Source organism: Mytilus galloprovincialis, chromosome 9, assembly GCF_965363235.1.
Source record: "Mytilus galloprovincialis chromosome 9, xbMytGall1.hap1.1, whole genome shotgun sequence".
Taxonomy (NCBI): domain Eukaryota; kingdom Metazoa; phylum Mollusca; class Bivalvia; order Mytilida; family Mytilidae; genus Mytilus; species Mytilus galloprovincialis.
In genome coordinates, this window is record NC_134846.1 from 26,889,799 (window position 1) to 26,912,329 (window position 22,531).

At 32.2% G+C, this 22,531-nt stretch overlaps 1 protein-coding gene and 1 long non-coding RNA gene across 4 annotated transcripts in view; both read right to left on the bottom strand.

Annotated features, from left to right (window-relative positions):
• Positions 1–4,044: 4,044 nt before the first annotated feature.
• Positions 4,045–8,141, bottom strand: LOC143044715 (uncharacterized). The gene is made up of 2 exons (XR_012968761.1): positions 7,455–8,141; positions 4,045–4,200 (listed from the first exon to the last, which is right to left on the bottom strand). It is a non-coding gene; the product is annotated as an uncharacterized LOC143044715 (long non-coding RNA).
• Positions 8,142–18,866: 10,725 nt separating this feature from the next.
• LOC143044716 (uncharacterized) overlaps positions 18,867–22,531 on the bottom strand; it is a 51,413-nt gene continuing 47,748 nt past the window's right edge. For all 3 annotated transcript variants that reach the window (XM_076216804.1, XM_076216802.1, XM_076216803.1), the window contains one exon: positions 18,867–21,811. In XM_076216804.1, the coding sequence (XP_076072919.1) occupies positions 21,521–21,811 (291 nt within the window). In that variant the 3' untranslated portion in view covers positions 18,867–21,520. The remainder of the gene's footprint in view (positions 21,812–22,531) is intronic.

The following is a 22,531-nucleotide window of genomic DNA, read 5'->3' on the forward strand; positions in this document are numbered from 1 at the left end:
GGTCCTGGAATGGAGTATTTTTTAATCAACAGCATAGTCCTTTATTAGTTATAAATAAAGTTGAATTCTTTGATTCGCTGTTTTACGTCATGCCCGCTAACAAATTGAAAACTGTTCCTTTACGCCTTATTTTTAGTCACAGATTTTTAGTATTCGTATTGTTATCTTAGAAAGTCTTACTGATTAAAATACTACAATAGGTAACAATTTGACAATTTAGTAGTGTCAACCCTGTGATAATGACCCGTGTATATATCATATTAATCCTAACTACACCGTTTGGTGGTGCGCCTGTCAGATGCGGAACGTACAGATAAGGTAATAGGTAACAGGTGAATATACTATTGGTATCGGTATCGGGCTCGACCCGGAACTTCTTAATTATTGGCAATATTAATTACGTGGAAAACAAAAGGGCCTGCACCTTTTAGAGTGAGAACTCATCCTGAAATAATGTGCACGAAAAAAACAAACCCAGAGAAATTGGTCATGTTCGATTGTTTAGTTTTTATCAATTTTATTTCTTTATAAAGGTATGCATTTTCGGCATTGAACAATGTCTGTTAGGAATCGAATTCTTTCAAATCATATTAATATTTATATATTATAAACTAATCTTATTTATACTTGAAAGGCATGCATTTTTCTATCGGCAATTCTTAAAATTGTATCTGTATACAGATTTTAACTTACCACAGACAGAAAACATAAATCAAGTTAACCGTTAAAAAGGTTAGTTAATTAAACTTTGAAACCTAAGTGCCAAAGTTTTAACAGTAATATATTTCATGACACAAAGTAACCAGAAAGTCTCAACATTGTGACAGAAAGACTCAACCAATACCTTTATATCTCAACCATTTAGAATTTTTCATTTCTGTGCTAAGACTAGGCTTGACAATCAAATAGTCGTGCAATTTACAGAAGTATTTATCGTAAAGCATTAAAAAAAACACAAATAATTGACATATTTTCTTGCTAAATCATTAATATCATAGCAGTTCTATCGGATTCAAAGAAAGTAAACATGATAATCCGTAGGAGAAAAGTGATTATGACTTCAATTTCAGATATTTTGAACCAAGAAGAGACATATTAGTTACAATTATCATTTATCTATGGCATGACATTCTCCTATTTTACAAAACAATCATTGATTTTTAGTAAATTGACGAAAAGTCGACCTATCCTATGTTTATTTTGAATAATTTGAACCAGAAAAGCTCAACAGGAAGTGCTAGAATACTTTTCACCGTCTCAACATTTGGTTGAGATTAGATGGTTTACCAGGCGTGAGGGGGTCAGATTACAGATTCGTTTCTATAAACGCAGACCAGTTTAAACACCCTCTCACACTCCTGTAAAGCCTTAATACGTGTAACATGTTTAACATGTGTAAGCTACATCTTTTTCATTTTGCCTACATAAAAATACTCTTTTAAACGGATAATAAAAATATTATTAACTCCATAGTATATCCAAAGCCATGGGACCACGTGAATGTGACATTTGCAGGTCTTTACAACATAATTTAGACACTATAAATACTACTGTTGATCATATCTATAGATATGAAATGCATCATGTGTATTTTAAGAAGGAATCTGTATATATATTTGCACAATGATATATGCTACTGTAATGCGGTACATTTTCCTTTTTTTTCATGTGATAAAAAAATAAATAAAGCAAATTCACCGTGTTTCATGAAAAATGATTTTGAATCGTTTTTTTTTTTAAAGTTGTACATGTTGAGAATATTCTATTTTTAGAATAAGTATTTTCAGAATCGTTTATAGGGAAAACGGTAGTATTACATTTTCCCAGCATTAGGTTGGCCTTTTGTGTACCCAAGGCAGGTGAAGGAAGTCAAATTAGGAGCGCTGTGATTGGATGTAAGGGTACAATATATTTTTTTAATTATCTATGAATAACTGCAGTGTGTAAATTTACAATATAAATTTTAAAACCTATTGAAATATTTTCTAGAGAATTATTCGAAAAGGCTTCCAAAATTTCAAATTTTTGGTGTAAAATGACGGTGGGCATGGATAACATAAACAAGCTCCGTTGGAAATTGGTCATGATACTAATTGGCTTTAATTTTTAAAATAGAATAATAGAGGACTAACACCACACATAACTGTTTTATCCAAGTTTTTATTATAAAAAGTGGTAAATTTAGGAATTGTTAGTATTGTCGCCTATGGCAGAATAAATAGTACCGTTTTCCCTATAAATAGCCTATAAATAGAATATGCATAATTCATGAATCGTGACGTAGGGCGGTCTACGGGATCCCTTCTTCCGCCTACCGTTTTTTCTAACTTTTTTTAACGCACGAACATTGTGATTGGATTTTACGAAAAAATAAGGCGAAAGACACCCATTTTTTATTTAATCATTAGAAAGATTAATTGCAACAGTTTCTAAAAAGGTATCACTCAACTGAGGCATTGAAATTCTAGTTTGATCCAAATTTTGGGGGGATATTTGACATGTTTCCCCACTTTTTGCAAGATTTTATGGTAAATAAATGCAGTATGTTGCCATGGATACACATAAAAGGAATTATTTTGTCACCCTTTTAACGTTAATTTTGAAAATCAAATCTATGGAAAATACTGATTACATATACCTATGCACATGTACAACACAAACAGTTAGGTTAATGAATTAGAAATCCAGGAATAGGAGATGATAAAACATTTTGTGGCTCTTTTTTAATTTTATTTTCTAACTGTGGAGTGCTACCTAAACTGGTCTAATATAAAAGAAAATGTTTTTTGTCCTCAATTGTATTACAGGACTGACACAACTGGTTTTCCCTAGGGATTTTTAGGTGTTTCCCTTTTTCTATTAATAAATGCGTTAGCTAATTTAATTTCTTAAAAGCTGTATATTTTAGAAGGTGGAAGACATGTATGCTCCATACTTTGTATATAGAAGCCTTATGTTACAAAGTTTCCTTCAGTCACTTGTCCATGTCCTTGACCTCATTTTCATGGTTTGGGGACTACTTAAAAAAATAAAGATATTTTTTGTTATGAGTATTAATAAAAAGGATAAATATATTTGGTATGTACGTACCTTAGAAAACATGCTTGTTAGACAGTTTTCATTTGACCTTAACCTCATTTCATGGATCAGTGAACAAGATTAAGTTTTGGTGGTCAAGTCCATATCTAATATACTATTAAGCAATAGGTTTAGTATATTGAGTGTAAGGAAGGACAGTACGGGGTGCATGTCCAAGTGGCAGGTGTCATCTGACTTTGACCTCATTTTCATAGTTTAGTGGTTATAGTAAAGTTTTTGTGTTTTGGTCTGTGATTTAGACTGTATATATGCAATAGGTCTTCTATATTTAGTGTATGAAATGATTGTAATGTGTAAGTGTCTAGCTTAGCAGGTGTCATTTGACCTTGACCTCATTTTCTTGGTTCAGTGGTCAAAGTTAGGTTTTGAATTTTAGTTTTTTTTTCTAATACTATATGCAATAGGTCAACTTTATTTGGTGTACGGAAGATAAGCTGTACATGATATGGTTCATTTGACCTTGACTAAATTTTCAAGGTTCATTGGACAATGTTTAGTTTTCTTGGTTAACTCTGTTTCTTAAAAATTATAAGCAATATGACAACTATGTTTATAGTGTATTGAATGGTTATAATGTGAGCATGTATTTCTTGTTTGGTTTATATGACCTTGACCTCATCTTCTTGAATCATGTTAAAGTCATATGAAACGAGTGACCGATAAAAAATCATGTTGCTCCAATGCATACATATATAATAAACTTAGTCTTCTGTGCACGATTTTATCATTTTGTGCATTCATTTCGTATAATCGTCAAAAACAATTCAATCGGTCAGTGTTGTTGTGGAAATGTGGCAGCTAGTTAATGTCGTGTTTTGAAGACGAAGCTAACCCATTGTTACACGTTTGTAAAACTAATTGCCTCATTATGTTCTTTTTCACGGGTTCAACCGAACATAAAGCATTTCTTTTCTATACAAGGCTTAATAACACAAAACACAAATATACTATGGGATGTAGGTTTGCAGCATCCAGTCTTTTAATAAAACATTCGGAACATAATAACATGTGGAAAAAAAATTTAGAATGGCAGGTGTTACGCCAAAAAACGGTCCTTATCACATTCTCTTGCCTAGAAGTATGATCAACAGCCTGAACAATCTACAAAATATAATTACAAAAATTAGAAACAATTCGCAACTACATTTAAATGAATGAAAAGAGAAATTGATTAAATACTGTAACTTTGGACAGTATACATGTGCATCTATTGAATTGTACAATTCTATAAGAATAATCTTAATATACATGTGAAAGACAGTACCTATAGAACAACAAGTGGTTTTTTTTTAAACAAAAACAAAATAAAAGTCAAACAGACCTTAACAGCAATTGAATTAAACGTGTAGACTGATTGAATGCAAACCGTCGAATGATTTAATTCCCGCTTAGGTATGCACGGGTGAATCCACCCGTGCAAATTACTACGCATAACGGTATTCGTTAAGCCTTATAACGAAAAGAAATTTATTTATGTTCTTTTTCACGGGTTCAACCGAACATAAAGCATTTCTTTTCTATACAAGGCTTAATAACACAAAACACAAATATACTATGGGATGTAGGTTTGCAGCATCCAGTCGAGACAAAAGGCGAAAGAGTATATATTAGATGCTAAGGTATAAGAAACAGACTGTATTTCACCTATCCGTCTTTAGAATTTCGGCTCGCCAACGGCCATTAACTTTGAAAAGCATATCTGAAACACCGTTGTTTGCGGTTGAGAAGCGCCTCCTCTTCGTAAACTATACAAACTAAATTGTTTTTGTCTAACCCTATTGCACCTAAAGCTTCTCTGGCTATAGTATAAGATGAAGGCTTATATATTTTACTCAATACTAAGGTATCTTTTGGGGGCTGCAAAGAACAAAAATGTACTCCGAAGAATTAATCTTAAGATTGCTAATTAAGTCACAATAATATTTAAAAAAAAAAAAATAACAGGATAAGTTGGTATATCCGTATTTGCTATCATAACTATACTACCTTGTCTATAAATATCGGTCTTGCCATTGTGAACTATGATTTCAACGTGTGTTTTATGAAAATTGATATCACTCATTATTATAAGCAAGAGTTCTTTGTATCTAAAAAATCAAGCATGCATAAGCCAATTATAACATACAAAGTAACCTACAATAGGACAGGTTAGAATTATCATGATACAGGTTAAATAGGAAGTTAAATTCTTTCTTTTGTATGGTTTTCGCCTATCCTTCAAGTACAGAAAATCACGACCAGGTCCGTGATACAAGCGGCCAGGTCCGCATATTAAACACATTTACAATGTACAATCTACTGTTACAATACCAAAAAACAAAAATCGGCAAGGTCCACATAAAGAAATTTTTACTCAAAATTAATTAATTCATTTTAGCATCAAGTTTCAATACAACATGGAAAGATATGCAATATCCTATCCTTCAAGGACAGAAAATCCCGGCCAGGTCCGCATATAAAACATATGTACACTGTACAATCTAAAGTTACAATATGAAAAAACAAAAAAGTGGCAAGGTACGCATAAAGAAAGTTTTACTCAAAATTCATTCATTCATTTTAGCATCAAGTTTCAATACAAGACATGGAAAGATATGCAATGTCCTATCCTTCAAGGACAGAAAATCACGACCAGGTCCGTGATAAAAGCGGCAAGGTCCGCATATAAAACATAATTATGTATACTGTACAATCTACAGTTACAATATAAAAAAAACAAAAAAGCAGCAAGGTCCTCACAAAGATATTTTTATTAAAAATTCATTCATTCATTTTAGCATCAAGTTTCAATACAAGACATGGAAAGATATGCAAAATCCTATCCTTCAAGGACAGAACATCACGGCCAGGTCCGTGATAAAAGCGGCCAGGTCCGCATATTAAACATATGTACACTGTACAATCTACAGTTACAATATCAAAAATCAAAAAGCGGCAAGGTCCGCATAAAGAATTTTTTCTCGAAATTTATTCATTCACTTTAGCATCAAGTTTCAATACAAGCACATTTGAAATAAACCTATAATCGTTTAAAACCGAATTCTCAGCACATCCCCTGTTCAAAAAAAAATTTAGAAGGGGTTTTATACTCAACAAAGTCTTGCACTAAACCAACAAACTTGCCGGTGTCAACAGACTCCAGTATCGGCCAGAAAACTGTCGATTTCAGGTAAGGGATACCCAATGTACCGTTAGCTTTACATAATTGAATATGTTTTACAGTGTAAGCTATTAAAGATACATGTGACAAGAGCAAATTATTATCGATTGACCAGTCAAACGTGAATGCATCAATTATAAAAATATACCTTTTGTTAAAGGATCAAAAAGCTTTGAATTATACCTTGGGAGTTAAGCATTGTCACTATTAGCAAACCGATATAAGCTAAAAGGTCCCAATATTTTATTAAAATAATGGAAAATTCTGTCCGACAACGACCAATCGTCAAAATCAAATATTTTCCTATACTGATCCGCGGTAGTATTCAAAGTTCTTGGTATCCACTCAATTTTCAAACACATCGAATTTTTTGTACAAACATAAAAAATCTCCATAGCTAGATTGGGCAAATCCAGTTTCATACTGCCAACTTCGAATATTTTATCTACGTTTTGGTAATCGGTGAGTAGTTTGAAATTTATTTTAAAATGATCAGGAAAGCTTTCCAAGTCAAAATCACTGCCTTTAATTCTCGCCAAGTTGACCTTGAGATTTTAGTGAAGAATGCCAAAATTCTAACTCTTTAATAGACACAAGATCTAACTTAACTCTAGAGTCCCATCGATCATTTACTAAATGGTGTGCTTGTCAAAATTCTACATATATTACTTAATGCGGGTAATAATGCAATGATTTTACCAATATCCGCTGCAAATTTCCTTGCAGTCGTATAACAAGGATTTATAAGTGTCACTTTTCTATGAAAACACAAGAAACTTTTGTGATTCAACATGCATATCTATATCATGAAGGTACCCCGATGATGTCTTGAATCAAACCTCGTATTTAAATTTAAATAACATTTCGTATTGATGTACGTGTCTGGGGTCAAGAATCAACACCGATAAAGTATTAACAACAAAAGGGGGAGTGCTAACTTCCTTAGCGACTCCCGTAAATACCAAAAATACAGAAGTAGGTGCATCGGTAATTTTCCAAAAAAAAAAAAGCCAGATTCAAGTATATTCTCTTCTATTCTATTCTATAGGTAAAACTAATTTTTTGAACTCGGCCATGCAATAAAAGTTTCTCTTTCCAAAATTGTAGGCTATTATACAATCGACCTTTTACATTATAAAGTATTGTCATACTCATATGTGTCTAAACATAAATTAAAGTCAATCAAAGATAATACCTCATTTGGAACTGCTGGTGTTGTTAGACCGCTTATTTCTGGACAATTAGACGACCAATGTCCTGTGGAAAACAACGAGAAAGCATCAGCTGTAGGGATGCTAGTAGGATTGTCATCTTCACTCCTATAATGACTTCTTGCAGGTGCACATTCAGGAGAACTTTGGACTTCCTCGTCAGACATGAAGTAGAAAAAAGTCAAACAGACCTTAACAGCAATTGAATTAAACGTGTAGACTGATTGAATGCAAACCGTCGAATGATTTAATTCCCGCTTAGGTATGCACGGGTGAATCCACCCGTGCAAATTACTACGCATAACGGTATTCGTTAAGCCTTATAACGAAAAGAAATTTATTGCTTGTTTTCCCCCTAGGGGAAACTGGCATGGGGAAGAATGGCTATATAACACCAGTAGTTCAGTGGTTGTCGTTGGTTTATGCCTGTCATATTTGTTTTTAGAAATTGTTTTGTTATAAATAAGACCGTTTGTTTGCTGGTTTGGATTCTTTACATCATTTTTTACATGTCGTTGCCTTTCATAGCCGACTTTATGGAATGGATTTTTCTTATCGTTGAAGGCCGTATGGTTGTCTATAATTGCTTACATCGACTTCATTTGAACTCTATTGCATAATTTTCCCATTGGCAATCATAGTGGGGTATAAAATTGGCCGTCGATTTGGCATGTTATTTTAATGTCGTCGGATTTCGACGTCGATTTGAGCGACGGCCGTCTCGATAAGAGACATTATGAGTCTTTCATATATATGCAAATAATTTAAATGACAATACCATTTGTTTTTTTTTAATTTTTTGTTGTTGCTATAATTTTAAGAGTTATTTTGTGTGATGCTACGTTTCGATATTTGGTGTCATGATATAAAGTGCGACTGCAGTTTTTCTTATATTTGTTAAGAATCTTACGACAAGCATTTCGTTTGCGCGAAGAAATCGTATTGATACGTTTGCGCAAATTTACCTGCGTTTTTATTGTGAGAATAACCTGATTTTACGGATTTTTATGAGGTTTTTTTTGGAAAATGAGATTGTTGGTTGTCTATCATATTTGTTAAGAACATAGTTTGCAATTATACCACATTTTCAATTCTTATATTTAAGAGGTAGTTTGTGGCAGCCGTATAGATTTGTTTTCATTTTAAATGGGTTTGGCATTTATATTGGATTATTTCCGAGCGATAGCGATGGGTATAATACATGTGTTATAAATAGCTGTAAAAAGACTCTGGACCATTGTTAGTACGATTTGTTACTTCATTAGACACTGTACGTCGTCCACACTGTAATTTCATCTCAATAGTTACGTAAATTTCTTCTTTGTAGTCGGCAAATTTATTTAATTTTAATTAACAGGAACATCTTACATTATATCGTCAGCAAAAGTGTCCTCAACCTCCTCCGCTGGAAGAAATGGCAATCAGAAAATCTGCGTTAACCATTTTTGTCTTCATTAGTTAAACCTAAATTTTGTATTTTGTCCAAGATGAAAATGACAACCTTTGACTGTTGTATTTGGATCAATTTTAACAAAAAGTTCAAATTAATTCTTTTTTTGTGAACTATAAGTAACTCGACCATTCACGACTCATTTATGTCTCCATCAAGACTCCCACCCGACCACTAATTAAAAACATATTCGAATTCCGACCAATTCACAATCTCAAGACGATCTTTACTCAACTTTAGCTAGACCGAATCAACTATAATCGATCTCAGCCCGATCTTGACCCGACCAGCTCGACCTGGTCGTAGAGATAGTCGGGAATTTGTCGAGTATGTACAATTTCAGTATAACAAACGTCTGAATTTATTAAGCCCCGACACAGCGGATGGAGCATTAATGAGGGGGGCAAGGGGTTTAACTGTTATGCTGTTATTGGGCATTTTAATTCTTTGTTATCTGTTATTCTGAAAATATATTTACTGTTAGCTGTTATTGTCTTATTCTTTGTTAGCTGTTATAGGACTATTATCTATTTTGTTATCTGTTATTGTGAGAATCTATTTGCTGTTAACTGTTATTGAAAATTGGAATGTTAGCATTTTGACAGCCAAACTTCCGTAGAAATTGAAGATAATTGAAAATTGTGATTTGAATGGATAATAGTCTCATTGGCACGCTTACCACATCTTCTTACAATGTATATCTATTGGGGTCTTTCTACTGGTAATATCGGGTGGCCCTGTATTTGCAGAAGAATTTCAGTAACATACATCACATAAACATATTAAAATCAATTGGACCCAGGACCATTCCAGTATATATTATTATTATCCTTTGTAATAAATTCCGTTGTCTGTGAACATGAAGCATTTTGTACAAATTATAATTCACTTATTTCTTGTACAATAACTTATTGTATGGATTTTGTTATAAAAAAAGCATTGGTACACCCTATAGATTTTTTATTCAATGACCACATAATAATCTTTATGCTGTACTATTACACCACTGTCCCAGATTAGGGGAGGATTGTACACCAACTAGCATGCTTAAGTTGACGCAGTCACATTCTGTATGTGCCTATTTCCAAGTCAGGAGCCTGGATTCAGTGGTTATAGTTTGTTACTGTGTTACTAAGTTTCTCGTTCACTATTTTGTGGATAAATTAGGCAGTTAGTTTTCTCCTTTGAATTGTTTTACATTACTAAGTGGTATGGGATTGAATTATGGCTTTGGGAATTATACAACATCTTTTTCTTTTAGCATTTATATTATAAGCTAGTGCTACTCCCTCTCTTTTCATTTACATGAAAGAGAACCCTGACCACCATATTTTTAAAAGCTTTTTAACTGCTTCACATGGCGAAAATTGAAGCTCAGAAACCATTGATGCAAATAAAGATGTGTCTTCAGTTTAATTTTTCGACAAATACCCTTTTACAAATCCTACAGCTTCTACAATGCTGTTCCCAAATTTTCCATATTCTATAATTTCACATAAGATGCATGATTGGTGTTTCACTTGGTGTCATCCAAATTTTCAGTAGGTTCAATTTCTATTTTATACTATCAGAATTGTCACTTGAGCCAATTTCTATTATCAGAATAACCATAACAGGCATGCTTGTGTCAGTTTAAAACATGTCCTGTCTCCACTGATCTGGTTTTTTTTGTATTTTATAAGTAAGTTTTATCATGAGGTCATTAAATAAAAAATATATATTGTGCATCAATGTTTTTTTTTATTACTTGTAAAGTACAAATGTATATATATTGCTTTTCAGAAATAAAAAAAAGCTAAAAATCAAATTGATAATAAAGTGTCACTGGCTGCACTACTTTCAAAAATTAAATAAAAAAACCTAAATCATTAAAAATTGATCCCTCAAATGCCCTAGATTAAAAATATCCGTATATCAAAAACAGAAACTAGTAATTTCGTTCAGAAAAAAATCAACATCCATACTATAACTTATTACACAAGTTACGGAAAAAAATCAACCAAGGCAGAACTGCCTCAACGGCCGAAACGTCTTGTTTACACAAATTACAATTTTCTAGGTCCATACCACAAGTTATATACTAAGATCTACGAGTCATCTACTGGATTGGTCCTGGACAGATTTATTTTCATATTACATTTAATGTTATCTGTTATTGTCCCTTTTCAATTCCTTGTTATCTGTTTTTCACCAAATCAATTCACTGTTTTGCTGTTATGGGGACCCCCCTTGCCCCCCCTCATTAATATGAAGTGTTAACCTTGTCCGTCCGTACGTCCAATCAATTTCCCTTCTCTCTAAATGTTGCCCCAAACAATTGTTATGACGCGTATACACAATGCTTATTATCATAATACACAGATCATGTGCGAATTTGAATGGCGTCACTTTTATCGATTCATTTAAACCCTTTCCCACGACAATTCGACAAAGTGTCACATCCACTGAATGCATGGACGAAAGGAAGAGCAGCTACTTTAGGACCAACCGCATTTGATATGTCACGTACAGGAAGCCAACAAAAGTCTTTATTCCTTCCATTACCTATCCACAATGTGTTCTACCTAGTTTTGCGATTGCTGCAATTCTTGATACTATTACATCTGTGTCAGTACTACCTAAAATTACATTTAACAACACTTTTCATAATCATGCCGAACATGGACAAACATTCGTGTATCTGCTTCTTCATGATTACAAGTGGTAGATGGGAAGTATCCTTATTGAAATTGCAAAGAATATTTTCACCATGAATAACATACACATTTTTATTAGTCTCTTTTTTCAGCAAGAAACTTGAACAATTGTGATTCGTTGTCATCTTCACAGAGAAAACTACTCCAAACCCTTGGTGTTCTACCAGAACCATCACCTTTCCATCTAGCACAAAAGCCTTGCCTTTGTCTTGTCACAGCCTTTAAATTATTCATTTAGTAAACATCAAATACAATGTCTACTCTTGAATACTTATCGATGCAAGATTTTATGTAAGGCAGTATGACATCATTTGCATACTCATCAAATATTGTTGCCCAACTTTGTGACCTGGAATTAACCATTGCTGCCCCACCAACGATCAATGCGTCCCAATTTGGATCAGCAAATCGCAGAATGTTTCAATTAAACCCATTTGCAGTTACAATTGATGTTTCTCTCTCATCACATTTTCGCTTTATCCAACGAATACCTGAGAATTGCCTGGTAGTGCATACAAATCGCTCTTGATGTCTTTAAATATTTTGCATATGCGCAAAAGTGTTAAACACATGTGTATCATAACCTTGAAACATGTTATCAAACCAATTCATAATATCACTAGAAGTCCAAAAACACTAAATTTATAGTAAATAGTTCAAATATTTTTGAAAGAATTTTGTAACATTTTCGCGCATGCGCAAATACTGGATGTATCAAATATTAATTTTTAATAAATATGTGATGTAAAGAAGGTAGCCGCCAAACCTGATAATTGGTTTTTACTCAAAGAAGTTCAACAAAAAAATTTCAAACTGAAGAAACAGCCATTTTAGAAAATGGACGAGGCCATCTTGAATTTTTTTTTTTTTTGAATGGCCAGCAGTTATTTATTAAAAAGAATATAATAATGATGCTTTGTGGTAATTTTCATGCTTGTATCATCATTTGCACAATTCCCTCGATTTCGCTTGCTAATATCTTACACTAATATAGCATAGTCAGTGTTTGTAATATAGCATATGCGATTAAAATGCAGCCTAACCAGACAAATATATATTGACTCTTTTGGTACGTCAAATATAGCTTATGCTGCTCTTTTTACCTTTGACCCTTTCCGTACGCCATACACCCTACTATTAGTAGTGAACGTAATAATCAGATTGGATTCCGAGAAGATTTCCGGATACAGATAAAGATAAAAGATTGGACTCATATTTTGACAGTTAAGTTGACAGTAAAAGTGTAATACTTCTTGTAAAATTTTTAAAGGTGATTTCGGCCGTAACATGGTATAGAAAAACCTTGCAGCTACTAACTATTGACAAAGACATGCTACATTTAAGAGAAATATTTTACCTATTCAGTCTGCCGTCGCCATATTGGGATCGTCGTAATTCCAGTTACGATTATCAGTTTAACACCAGTGAATGACAAGCATTCGTAGAGTATTGCATGGCAAATACAAGGTTCCTATCGGGTAAAATTACTGGAAGAAAATGTTAACTTGTTCTATAACTTGTCATGGTGTAAACAAAAAGAAAAATATCAAGTCAATATCTTCATGCATAACTTAAAACTGTGTAGAAAACTGATTATATGAGTGAATTTTTCAAGTCCAAGGACCAGAACTCTGTACAAATTTATCAGACCGAAACTAAAAGTTGAACTGATCTGTAACTTGTCAGGATAAAACTGTAAACTAATTATCAATCAATATCTTCAAGCATGATGAAAAAATGTGTGGAAAACACTCTAACATTAGATATTAAATATCTCTAAAATCAGATATGATGTAATACAATGTACATGTATATCTATTTTCAAATCATAATCAAATATATTTAATAGTACGGAATATTTTTTCTTTCATTTGTCATAAACTTATATAGATTTTTAACTTATCTATAAAATGTCAACCACTTTTATCTACACAATGTAATGTAATGAAATATATACCTTAACATAGATTATTATCTAATTAAAGGATTTCACTTAATATTTTTTTATATAATATAGCATTCACAAAATAACAAACAAACCTGGCACAAAATTCTTCAAACAATTTACCAAAGAATGTCTTTAAAAAAATGAGTGATCTCCCTTTGTACAGAAATATGGTTTAACATAGTACCTATAAAACATTAGATATGGATTTTTTCTACAGACCATAACTCTGGACTAAATCATCAGACCGGAACAAGATCTAAACTTGTCATGATAAAACTACATACCAAATATTAAATCAATATCTTCAAAAGTTGGGAAAACTGATTTGCCAGACTGACGGATGACAGACAGAAAGACGGACAGATGACAGACAGACAGACAGGCAGAGTGCATTAATGGGGGACTAATTATTCACTAACCATTTGTTGCTACAATGCATCTTCCAATATATCTCACTGAAACAAAATAAGATATCACTGAAGAGGCACTTAATTTAACATTAACAAACCTTTGTTTAAAAGATATCAACACTATTCATCACTTGTATGCAAATGTTTAGTGTCACAGTACCTAAATTACATTGAGTACCCAAAGTGTACATATTTAGCAAAAATAGCAGCGGAATCTTACAAATTTTCTTCGAACCTAAACAATTTGTATTTTTATGGTTTGACTTTGCATGTCTTTTAACTTAGCTAAAATACATCTAAATATCCATAACACGTTCACAGTATCAACAGATGAAATATCCACAGAAAAAGTAAAATGTTATGAAAATAGACTCATCATAGATACCAGGACTAAATTTTTTTTATACTGCACTCCTTCTATTTGAGCAGTCAAAATGCGATGACAGTATATTTCTATGTCATATACAGTCACTGACCCGATATCACTTTTCCTCATGAATATTTAAATAGAAATTGCCGAAATAATAATGAATTATTCATACGACCTCATCAACCTGTTCTTGTTTCAAATGCATACAACGATGCGTGGAATAACTCAACATGGTTTCAAATGCAATTATTGGAAAAACATTTAATTTGTTAATATTTTTTGTTTGCAACCTATATATCATTATGTATTATGCTTATGGTTGATAATTAAGTCATTACTAAACGATTTCGTTCACCATTGAGTGTTAATTTCAACAGGTAAATGTAATTTCATTGTGTTGTATATTTCTCCGCGAGCATGATGCGAGGCCTTTTTAAAGGATATTTCCCCCAATATTTAAATCAAATAAATAACCTTAACGCATTAAACAACAATTGAAAATGTTTTTTTTAGATTGCAGTATAAAGACAAATTAATAGTGCATTGACTTGACATATCAACGATATGTCAAGTCAATGCACTATTATTGTCTATATATACACCAGACGCGCGTTTCGTCTACAAAAGACTCATCAGTGACGCTCGAATCCAAATAAGTTAAAAAAAAAGCCAAATAAAGTACAAAGCATTGAGATCCAAAATTCTTAAAAGTGTTGCCAAATACAGCTTAGGTAATCTATGCCTGAGGTAGAAAAGCCTTATTATTTCAAAAAATTCAAAATTTTGTAAACAGTTAATTTATAAATATAACAATATCAATGAAAAATCGACATGTGAAGTCAACAAAAAGTAAACTTTTAACAATGAGCAATGACAAGATTTTACAGGCATCTATTTCTAATCATATAAGTAAGCAAGGACTTTTATCAAAGTGTTCTATATATTTGTAAAACAAGACGTCAGTTATTAGATTAATACTGATGTGAATTTTACCATGGATGCAATTAAGTTACTCCTATTCATATGATCATTGGTGGTGGTTTAAAACCCATTTTTCTATGATTCAATATGGATTCAAAATTAAGTTAAGTAACTAAAGAATAACTAAGAATACATCTACAAAATACACACAAAATAGAAACTTGTCTGGATTATAAATAAACATAGGTAAAAAAACCCTGTCCAAATTGGTGTATGACATCTTATCACTGAGCAAGTATACATTTTTGTTTAGGGGCCAGCTGAAGCACGCCTCCGGGTGCGCGGAGTTTCTTTAAAGAACCATTGGTGGCCTTCAGCTGATGTGTGCAATTTGGTTGGGTTTTTGTCTCTTTGACACATTCCCCATTTACATTCTCAATTAAATGTAATTTGATAAGTACCCTTTAATACGTTACATGTTAAGAATCTGTATAAACTCATAAGATGCACATACCTTCAATACTTTTAGGCACTACCATGCACCTTTGTAATTATGTCAAGATGTCACCTACATTATATATTTTTAGAAGTTGATATTTACATCTGACAGACACTTAATGTTATATGGTCATTTTTGTAAATTTACTGTTTATAAAAGTATAACTTATTTAAAATACTAAGGATTTTCGTACCAATTAAGGAATAAGACAGTTGTTATCTATTCCTTTGATGTGTTTGAACTTTTGATTTTGTCATTTGATAAGGGACTTACCATTTTGAATTTTCCTCAAAGTTCTTTTACTTTTTTTTTTTATTGCAGGCATAGGTTACCTTAGCCGTGTTTGGCAAAACTTATTGGAATTTTGGGTCCTCAATCATACCTGTCAACCTGTGACGATGAAAATGCAGGTCATGACCTGCATTGAAGAATCAAATCTCAGGTCATAACGCGTACGAACTTTTTCGAGCTGAATTTCAGTATTTATGGTACATTTTCTTATAATGTATATCAAAGATACCAAAACATCAATGTATGTTCACTTGGTTATGGTATTTTAAACCTTATTTATTATTATTTCATTACACTTTATTTTTATAAACTTGTGTATCACAGTCTTATGTCCTTTACTTTTTGTCATCATCTAAAATTTATTTTTCAAATGTAATTTTAAAATGAGACTACTAGCCTTTAAACATATCATGTAGAGGTATTACATGTATGAACATTCATCTCTCAGTTGACAAACAAATGGAAGTTTTTAACGACCTTGACTGGCTATACAGCCCTTGCACGGTCGGCTCTCAGTTGACAAAGAAATTAGACTATGATAAAATATAGTAATACAGTTAAAGGAAGGAAGTATAAATGTAAAAAATAATTTTCAACTTTTTTTTTTTTTAAATTGTATATTAGGCCACAACAATTTGATTCCTTGTTCGACGGACCCGCCCGCACCTATTTTTGTCAAAACAGAATTTTTTTATTTTTTTTTATATTCCCGCTTCCCGCATCCGGAAATGTAATCATGTCCATTTCCCGCACCGTTTTTTTGGTAAATATTATAAAAATATATCAACATTTGTTTTTTAAATCACAGTCTAACCTGTATATAACGATTTTAAACATAAAAGCACCCCACCACACTTTGGAAATATCTGTGAGAATATTTGTTTCAGCATGAAACCTATTGATCCAAAGCGGGGGTGCTCCGTATAAATTCATAACAGCGGGAAGACCTGTAAAGAACAAAAAATTGGTTACTTTCCCCCTCACTTATATTCCCTATCAAAACATGTTCGTTGTTAGAATAAAGTACTAAGAACTTCTGAAGGATTTGCCTTCATCTGCAATTATATTGTATGCTGGCGAAACAAAACTATCCATAGCCGCTGCATGTTTATGCACCTGAGTCCTGATTGATTGAGGGGCCTGTCGTTCAGCAGTTATCGTTTGTTGATGTTGTTCATTGGTATTTTCCCGTTTGGATATACATGATATATAAATTAGATCGTTGGTTTTCCTGTTCGAATTGTGTACGCTAATAATTTTGGGGTCCTTTATAGCCTGCTGTTTGGTCTGTATCAAAGCCCTGTGTAAAAGGCCGTACTTTGACCTGTGTTTGTTATTATCAGGTTGAGAACAACCCTCCCTCAGACAAGGGGTCATTTTACTGATGTAGAAAAGAAAATAGAAATACCAAGAATTTGTATAGTTCTTCTATACAAAACCTTTGAAGACTTAGAATTGTGTACTCAAAAAGAGGAGAGTTACATCATATTTTAAACAACTTTTTCTATAAGAGGGGTCCACTTATTTTGAATAATATTAAACTGTTAAAGTAAATGTGTTAACATGGTTAAAGTCCAGGAATATTACAAAATTCTTGGACATGTTTTGACCATTCAATACCAGATAGATAGATATATAGTTCTTTGAGAAAATATGAGCCCTTTTGTACAAACAAATATGATTATAACTTATATTGATCCCTCATAAAACATGTAAAAGAGATATTTATAACATTAAGGGGTTGTCCCCAAACTGATTATGACTTGGGTCGCATTGTCAGTAACACATACATAGACCAGATTTAAATATTTCTTGGTGAACAGGGAAAAAATACTTCAGAAATGAAAGAAATGTCAAAGTACAAGTGATAAATCAAGCTTTAATATTGTCAAAACCTACTATTTTATGTTTACAAAAAAAAAAATTATAATCGCTCGCCTTTACTTTTCAAGCTTCGCCTCAAAAATTTGCAAATTAAATATTTTTTTATTAAAATTTTCAAATCGCTCGCTCGCCCCAAATTTTGGAGTCCAAAAATCCGTAGAACAAGAAATTAAATTGGTGTGGCCTAAAGGTATAAAAATAATGAAAAGTTATTTTTCAATATGTATTTGAATTTTATATTATTATGATTTAATCTTTTCCACCCATAAAACGTAAATATAAGGAATAATTTTGAATGGTGACAAATAAGGGGAAGTAAATCTTAGTTGAAATATCTTTGTAAAACAACAGGGCAATTTATTTACGACTTAAAGCTAAGGTAATTGGTGTTAATCAACAGTGTGTTTGACACCAAAGCTGTCAAGTGAAGCCATGCACTTAATGGGTCACTTAATTTGACAGTTTACATAGCTAGATGAACTGCATGTTCATGGAAGAATTACGAATTTGCCGGTATTTCAAAGGAATATTACTTATGAAAATCAATCTCAAGGCTAAGAAATACGGGTGAAATCGGGTCATTTTCGGAATTTCCGGGTTATTTCAATGACCCGGCGGGTGATCCGGGTGAACCCTCAGAATTGTGAAAATCTCGGGTCACACCCACAGAATCCGGGTCAGTTGACAGGTATGCCTCAATGTTCCTCAACTTTATACTTGTTTGGTTTTCTATCTATTTTGATCTGAGGGTCACTGATGAGTCTTATGTAGACATAACGAGTGCCTGGTGTATTAAATTATAAGCCTGGTACCTTTGATAACTATTTAAAGTAAAAACACTCTCTTGTTTGTTAAAAGTAAAGCCTCCTTTACGTGAAAACAACTTTACAGGGGACAGGGGCAAACTGTAGGATTATCAGTAAGAAAGAAATCAAAGAGCTTTAATTGTTCAACCTGAAAAATCGCAGCAGCATGTGCCACCGTAGCTGCGTGAGTCAAATAACATCCAACACAAAATGAAAAGGGGTTCATGCTTATATATTGGCGAGTTTTGGATGTGTCTATGGTCCACTCGATATCTCTCGGCCGGAAGTCAGAATAAAATTCTCGGAACGTCTCTAAAGTTTTCGGTCATTTATACAGGTCTTAACAGGTTGTTATCTACGTTATCTGTTATGATCCCTTGATGGCCCTTGACGACGCAATTATATTTGTTTTAAATCGACCACTGTACACTGTGTGTATCTGGGTCAATTATAACGTGGTATTGTCTGTTGTCTCGATAACATGTTAACTAATTATGTTTTAAGAATTAACCACGGAATTACTGTGTATTTCATCATAGACTTACGGGAGAGAACATTCTGGTTAAAATATTAATATTTAGATCGAAAACAGAAAGATAATATTCTTATCAAAAGTATTTAATACAATCGGAATCAAAGAAATATATACAAAATATATACTGTATTTATGTTTCTGAAGAAACTAACAATGATTGAAATCAGAATATTTTCAGAGTTGCAATTAAGAAATAAGTATTTTATATGACAAGATACTCTGCATTGCTATTTTTAAATATTCATTTGTAAAGGAAACATAAAAATTAAATCTAAATAAATTCTTGAATCCTACAAAAAAAAGTGTATAAACAATAATCATTATACTTCTACGTTAAATATTTCATACCATTTTAGTATTTAGGTTTTATGAGTAATTATTATTTATTTTTGTGTATTGTAATATATCCATAAACCAGAAAGTAAGATCAATTTATTAAATATTTAAATTTTAAACGGTCGTGAATAAAAATACTTGTGTGTTTTCAATTCATAAAGCATGATTTTAAATCCTTGCAGCTCACAACAACCGTTAAAATAATTTACAATAATTACAACTAAATTTAATTTCAACCATAATGTTGATTACTTTATACTTTTAGTATGGATTTAGAAGTCTTTGCTTATATGTTGTATAGTAATATATTCACATAGTGGAATGTTAGAATTTAAAAATAAATTCATTCGATAAATAAAATGTCCATCCGTAAATACTTGACGCTTTTTATTGATATTACATATAATATTCAAAAGAATTTGAAAAAAAATACTAACAGGAACGGTAACGTATTTTAAAACTTTAATTCAATTTTTGTTTGTTTGTTTTAATAGTTTAACCTTATAGCATCTACATATTTGTACTATCATGGTACGGTTTTGAAAATTGTATTCATTGTGTGTCTAACTATCCTACACGTGTTGATTCATTCACATTATAGATCACATTTCAAAAGCACACTATCGGTTTGCGTTCTCAAAAATTCCGGATAAATGTCAATGAATCCGGAATCAAAACATTTAATGTAGGCCGTTTGACATTCGAATTCAATATTAGTTTAAGATATGTGATGACGCAAATGCGTATTCTTTTCCTGAGTATAAGTGAGATGCTTTCTATTTACTATTTCGTGCGCTAAAATACTACTTGCATGTAATACTATTAAATTCACTCGTGAAAGCTTATTTTCGTTTTTGTTATCTAAATTCAGGACACGGCAGAAAGAGCTTTACAAGTGACTTTCAAGCACGGTCATCATTACTAACTGTATTCTGACCTCAAGTTGTTTCTCTTTTGTTTCTTTTTTGAGTCACTGTCCTATTATAGACTTTGACCTTTTCGAAAAGCTACGGATTTTCTATCCAAGGAATAGATTCCTTAACTTTGTAATGTGTTTAGACTTTTAACTTTTTTCATTCGAGCGTCACTGATGTTTTTTTTGTAGACTTAACTCGTGTCTAGCGTTTTTTATATCTACATACCTTTTTATATACATTGGTTATTTTGAAAGTGTGTACAGGTATTCATAAACTTCTGAATTAAGAAATTCTTCGGCAAAACTAAGTTTCCCTGTAGAATGTTTGAATTGATTTAAGTAAAATCAGGAAATCCTTAAAATTTAAGATGTTTTATGAATCCAAAATAAGTCTCTTCATAAGAGGTCCCAATCAATTGCATGCCAAGACAGCTTCAAATACGAGTTGAGAATATAAAGGCATTCATGTAGGAAACAAAATATAAAGATATGATAGATAAAATAAATGCATCCAGAATTCCACATTATAAAGCAAACTGAGTGCATAAATTTATATTGCGATAGGTTTGTGCAATTTGCATAAGTCATCCGGTTAGTAGAAATTAGGATTTGCCAAAGGGTTATAATCGGAAAAATTATGTACATTCCCAAGTAATAAATAAAATAGTCGAGCTCTCAAATAACTATTCAAATAGAAGCTGTAAATATATACTTTCACTTGGCTTTTTCTATTCACAGTCAATTATTTCAATTCAAAAGCAAACACAAATTCAGCAACAATCTTTTGGTGACCCGGCATTCAGCGGTCTTAGGTTCATGTATTGCTTTTCTTTTTTTTTTAAAGAAAGCAACTTGTTTTTTTTATAGCAGACAAAAGTAATTCCCGATGATTTCATACGAAAATTTTGGCAGGTACATCCATAAATTTAAACTATGAACCATAATTAAAATTACAAAGAATATTGCATTCAGGATTGCATTACAGATATCAATCTAAACACTTGTTAATGTGGCATAAATGTTCCATTTCATCTTCAAACTGTGCTTGACATCGTTCACATTCATAATTTGACATTTTCTTGCTATGCTCCACCAGTTTTGATTTTACTCCTGTCATTGAGCTTGAGGCTATAAGTTCTGACTCTATGAATGAAGAAGATGACTCAATTGGTGATGATGATTTTGTTATCTTTGTTGGTTTCACTGGGGCTTGTAATTTGTCCTGTGGCTTGTGAGGCTTTGACTTGCCTTGTTCTAATTGCTTGTACAGGTGTGTCACCTAAAATTTAAAAAAAAAAAAATTAATATATAATACTGTGGGTTCATTTATATTCGTGGGTACCAATTTTCGTGGATAAAGGGGAACTTGTATGTTCGTTGATTTTCAATTTCGTGGTTTTTCTGAGGTCTGCATACAACAAGCCTACAGAAAATTTGTCATTTGTTGAACATTTAATTTCATGGTTTACCTGTGCCCAAGAAATCCATGAAAATTGCTTCCCATCGAATTATGATTAATCCACAGTAGAAGATTTGATTATTTGAATATCTGACATGAAACAAGCATTCCGAGAGTATTGTATGGCAATACAGTACTCCATAACCTGTTTAAAATCTATTGTACTGAAACAACTTACATGGACATTTCTGAGTATTTTGATATCTCTTTGACAGTTATGTAGAATTGCTCTCAAGTTCTTGTTCAGTATTAACTCACTTCATGTCAATATTGCCTATGAATCCAAACCAAGAGAGTGGTTGATCAGGAAGTAATTTAGAGCGTACAATAGTTTTATTAATACCATATATTGTATAAAGCATGATGTATCGATTGGTTGTTATCTCACATCACTTTTTATTAAAATTCCTTTTTGTTTCATAAGATCTTTAACATAATTATCTGACATATTCAATTAATGATTTGAATAAATAGCAAGTCTTGATGAAAAAATCTGGTTTCTTCCTTTGAAATTCCCTAGCAATTAACATTAATCATTGT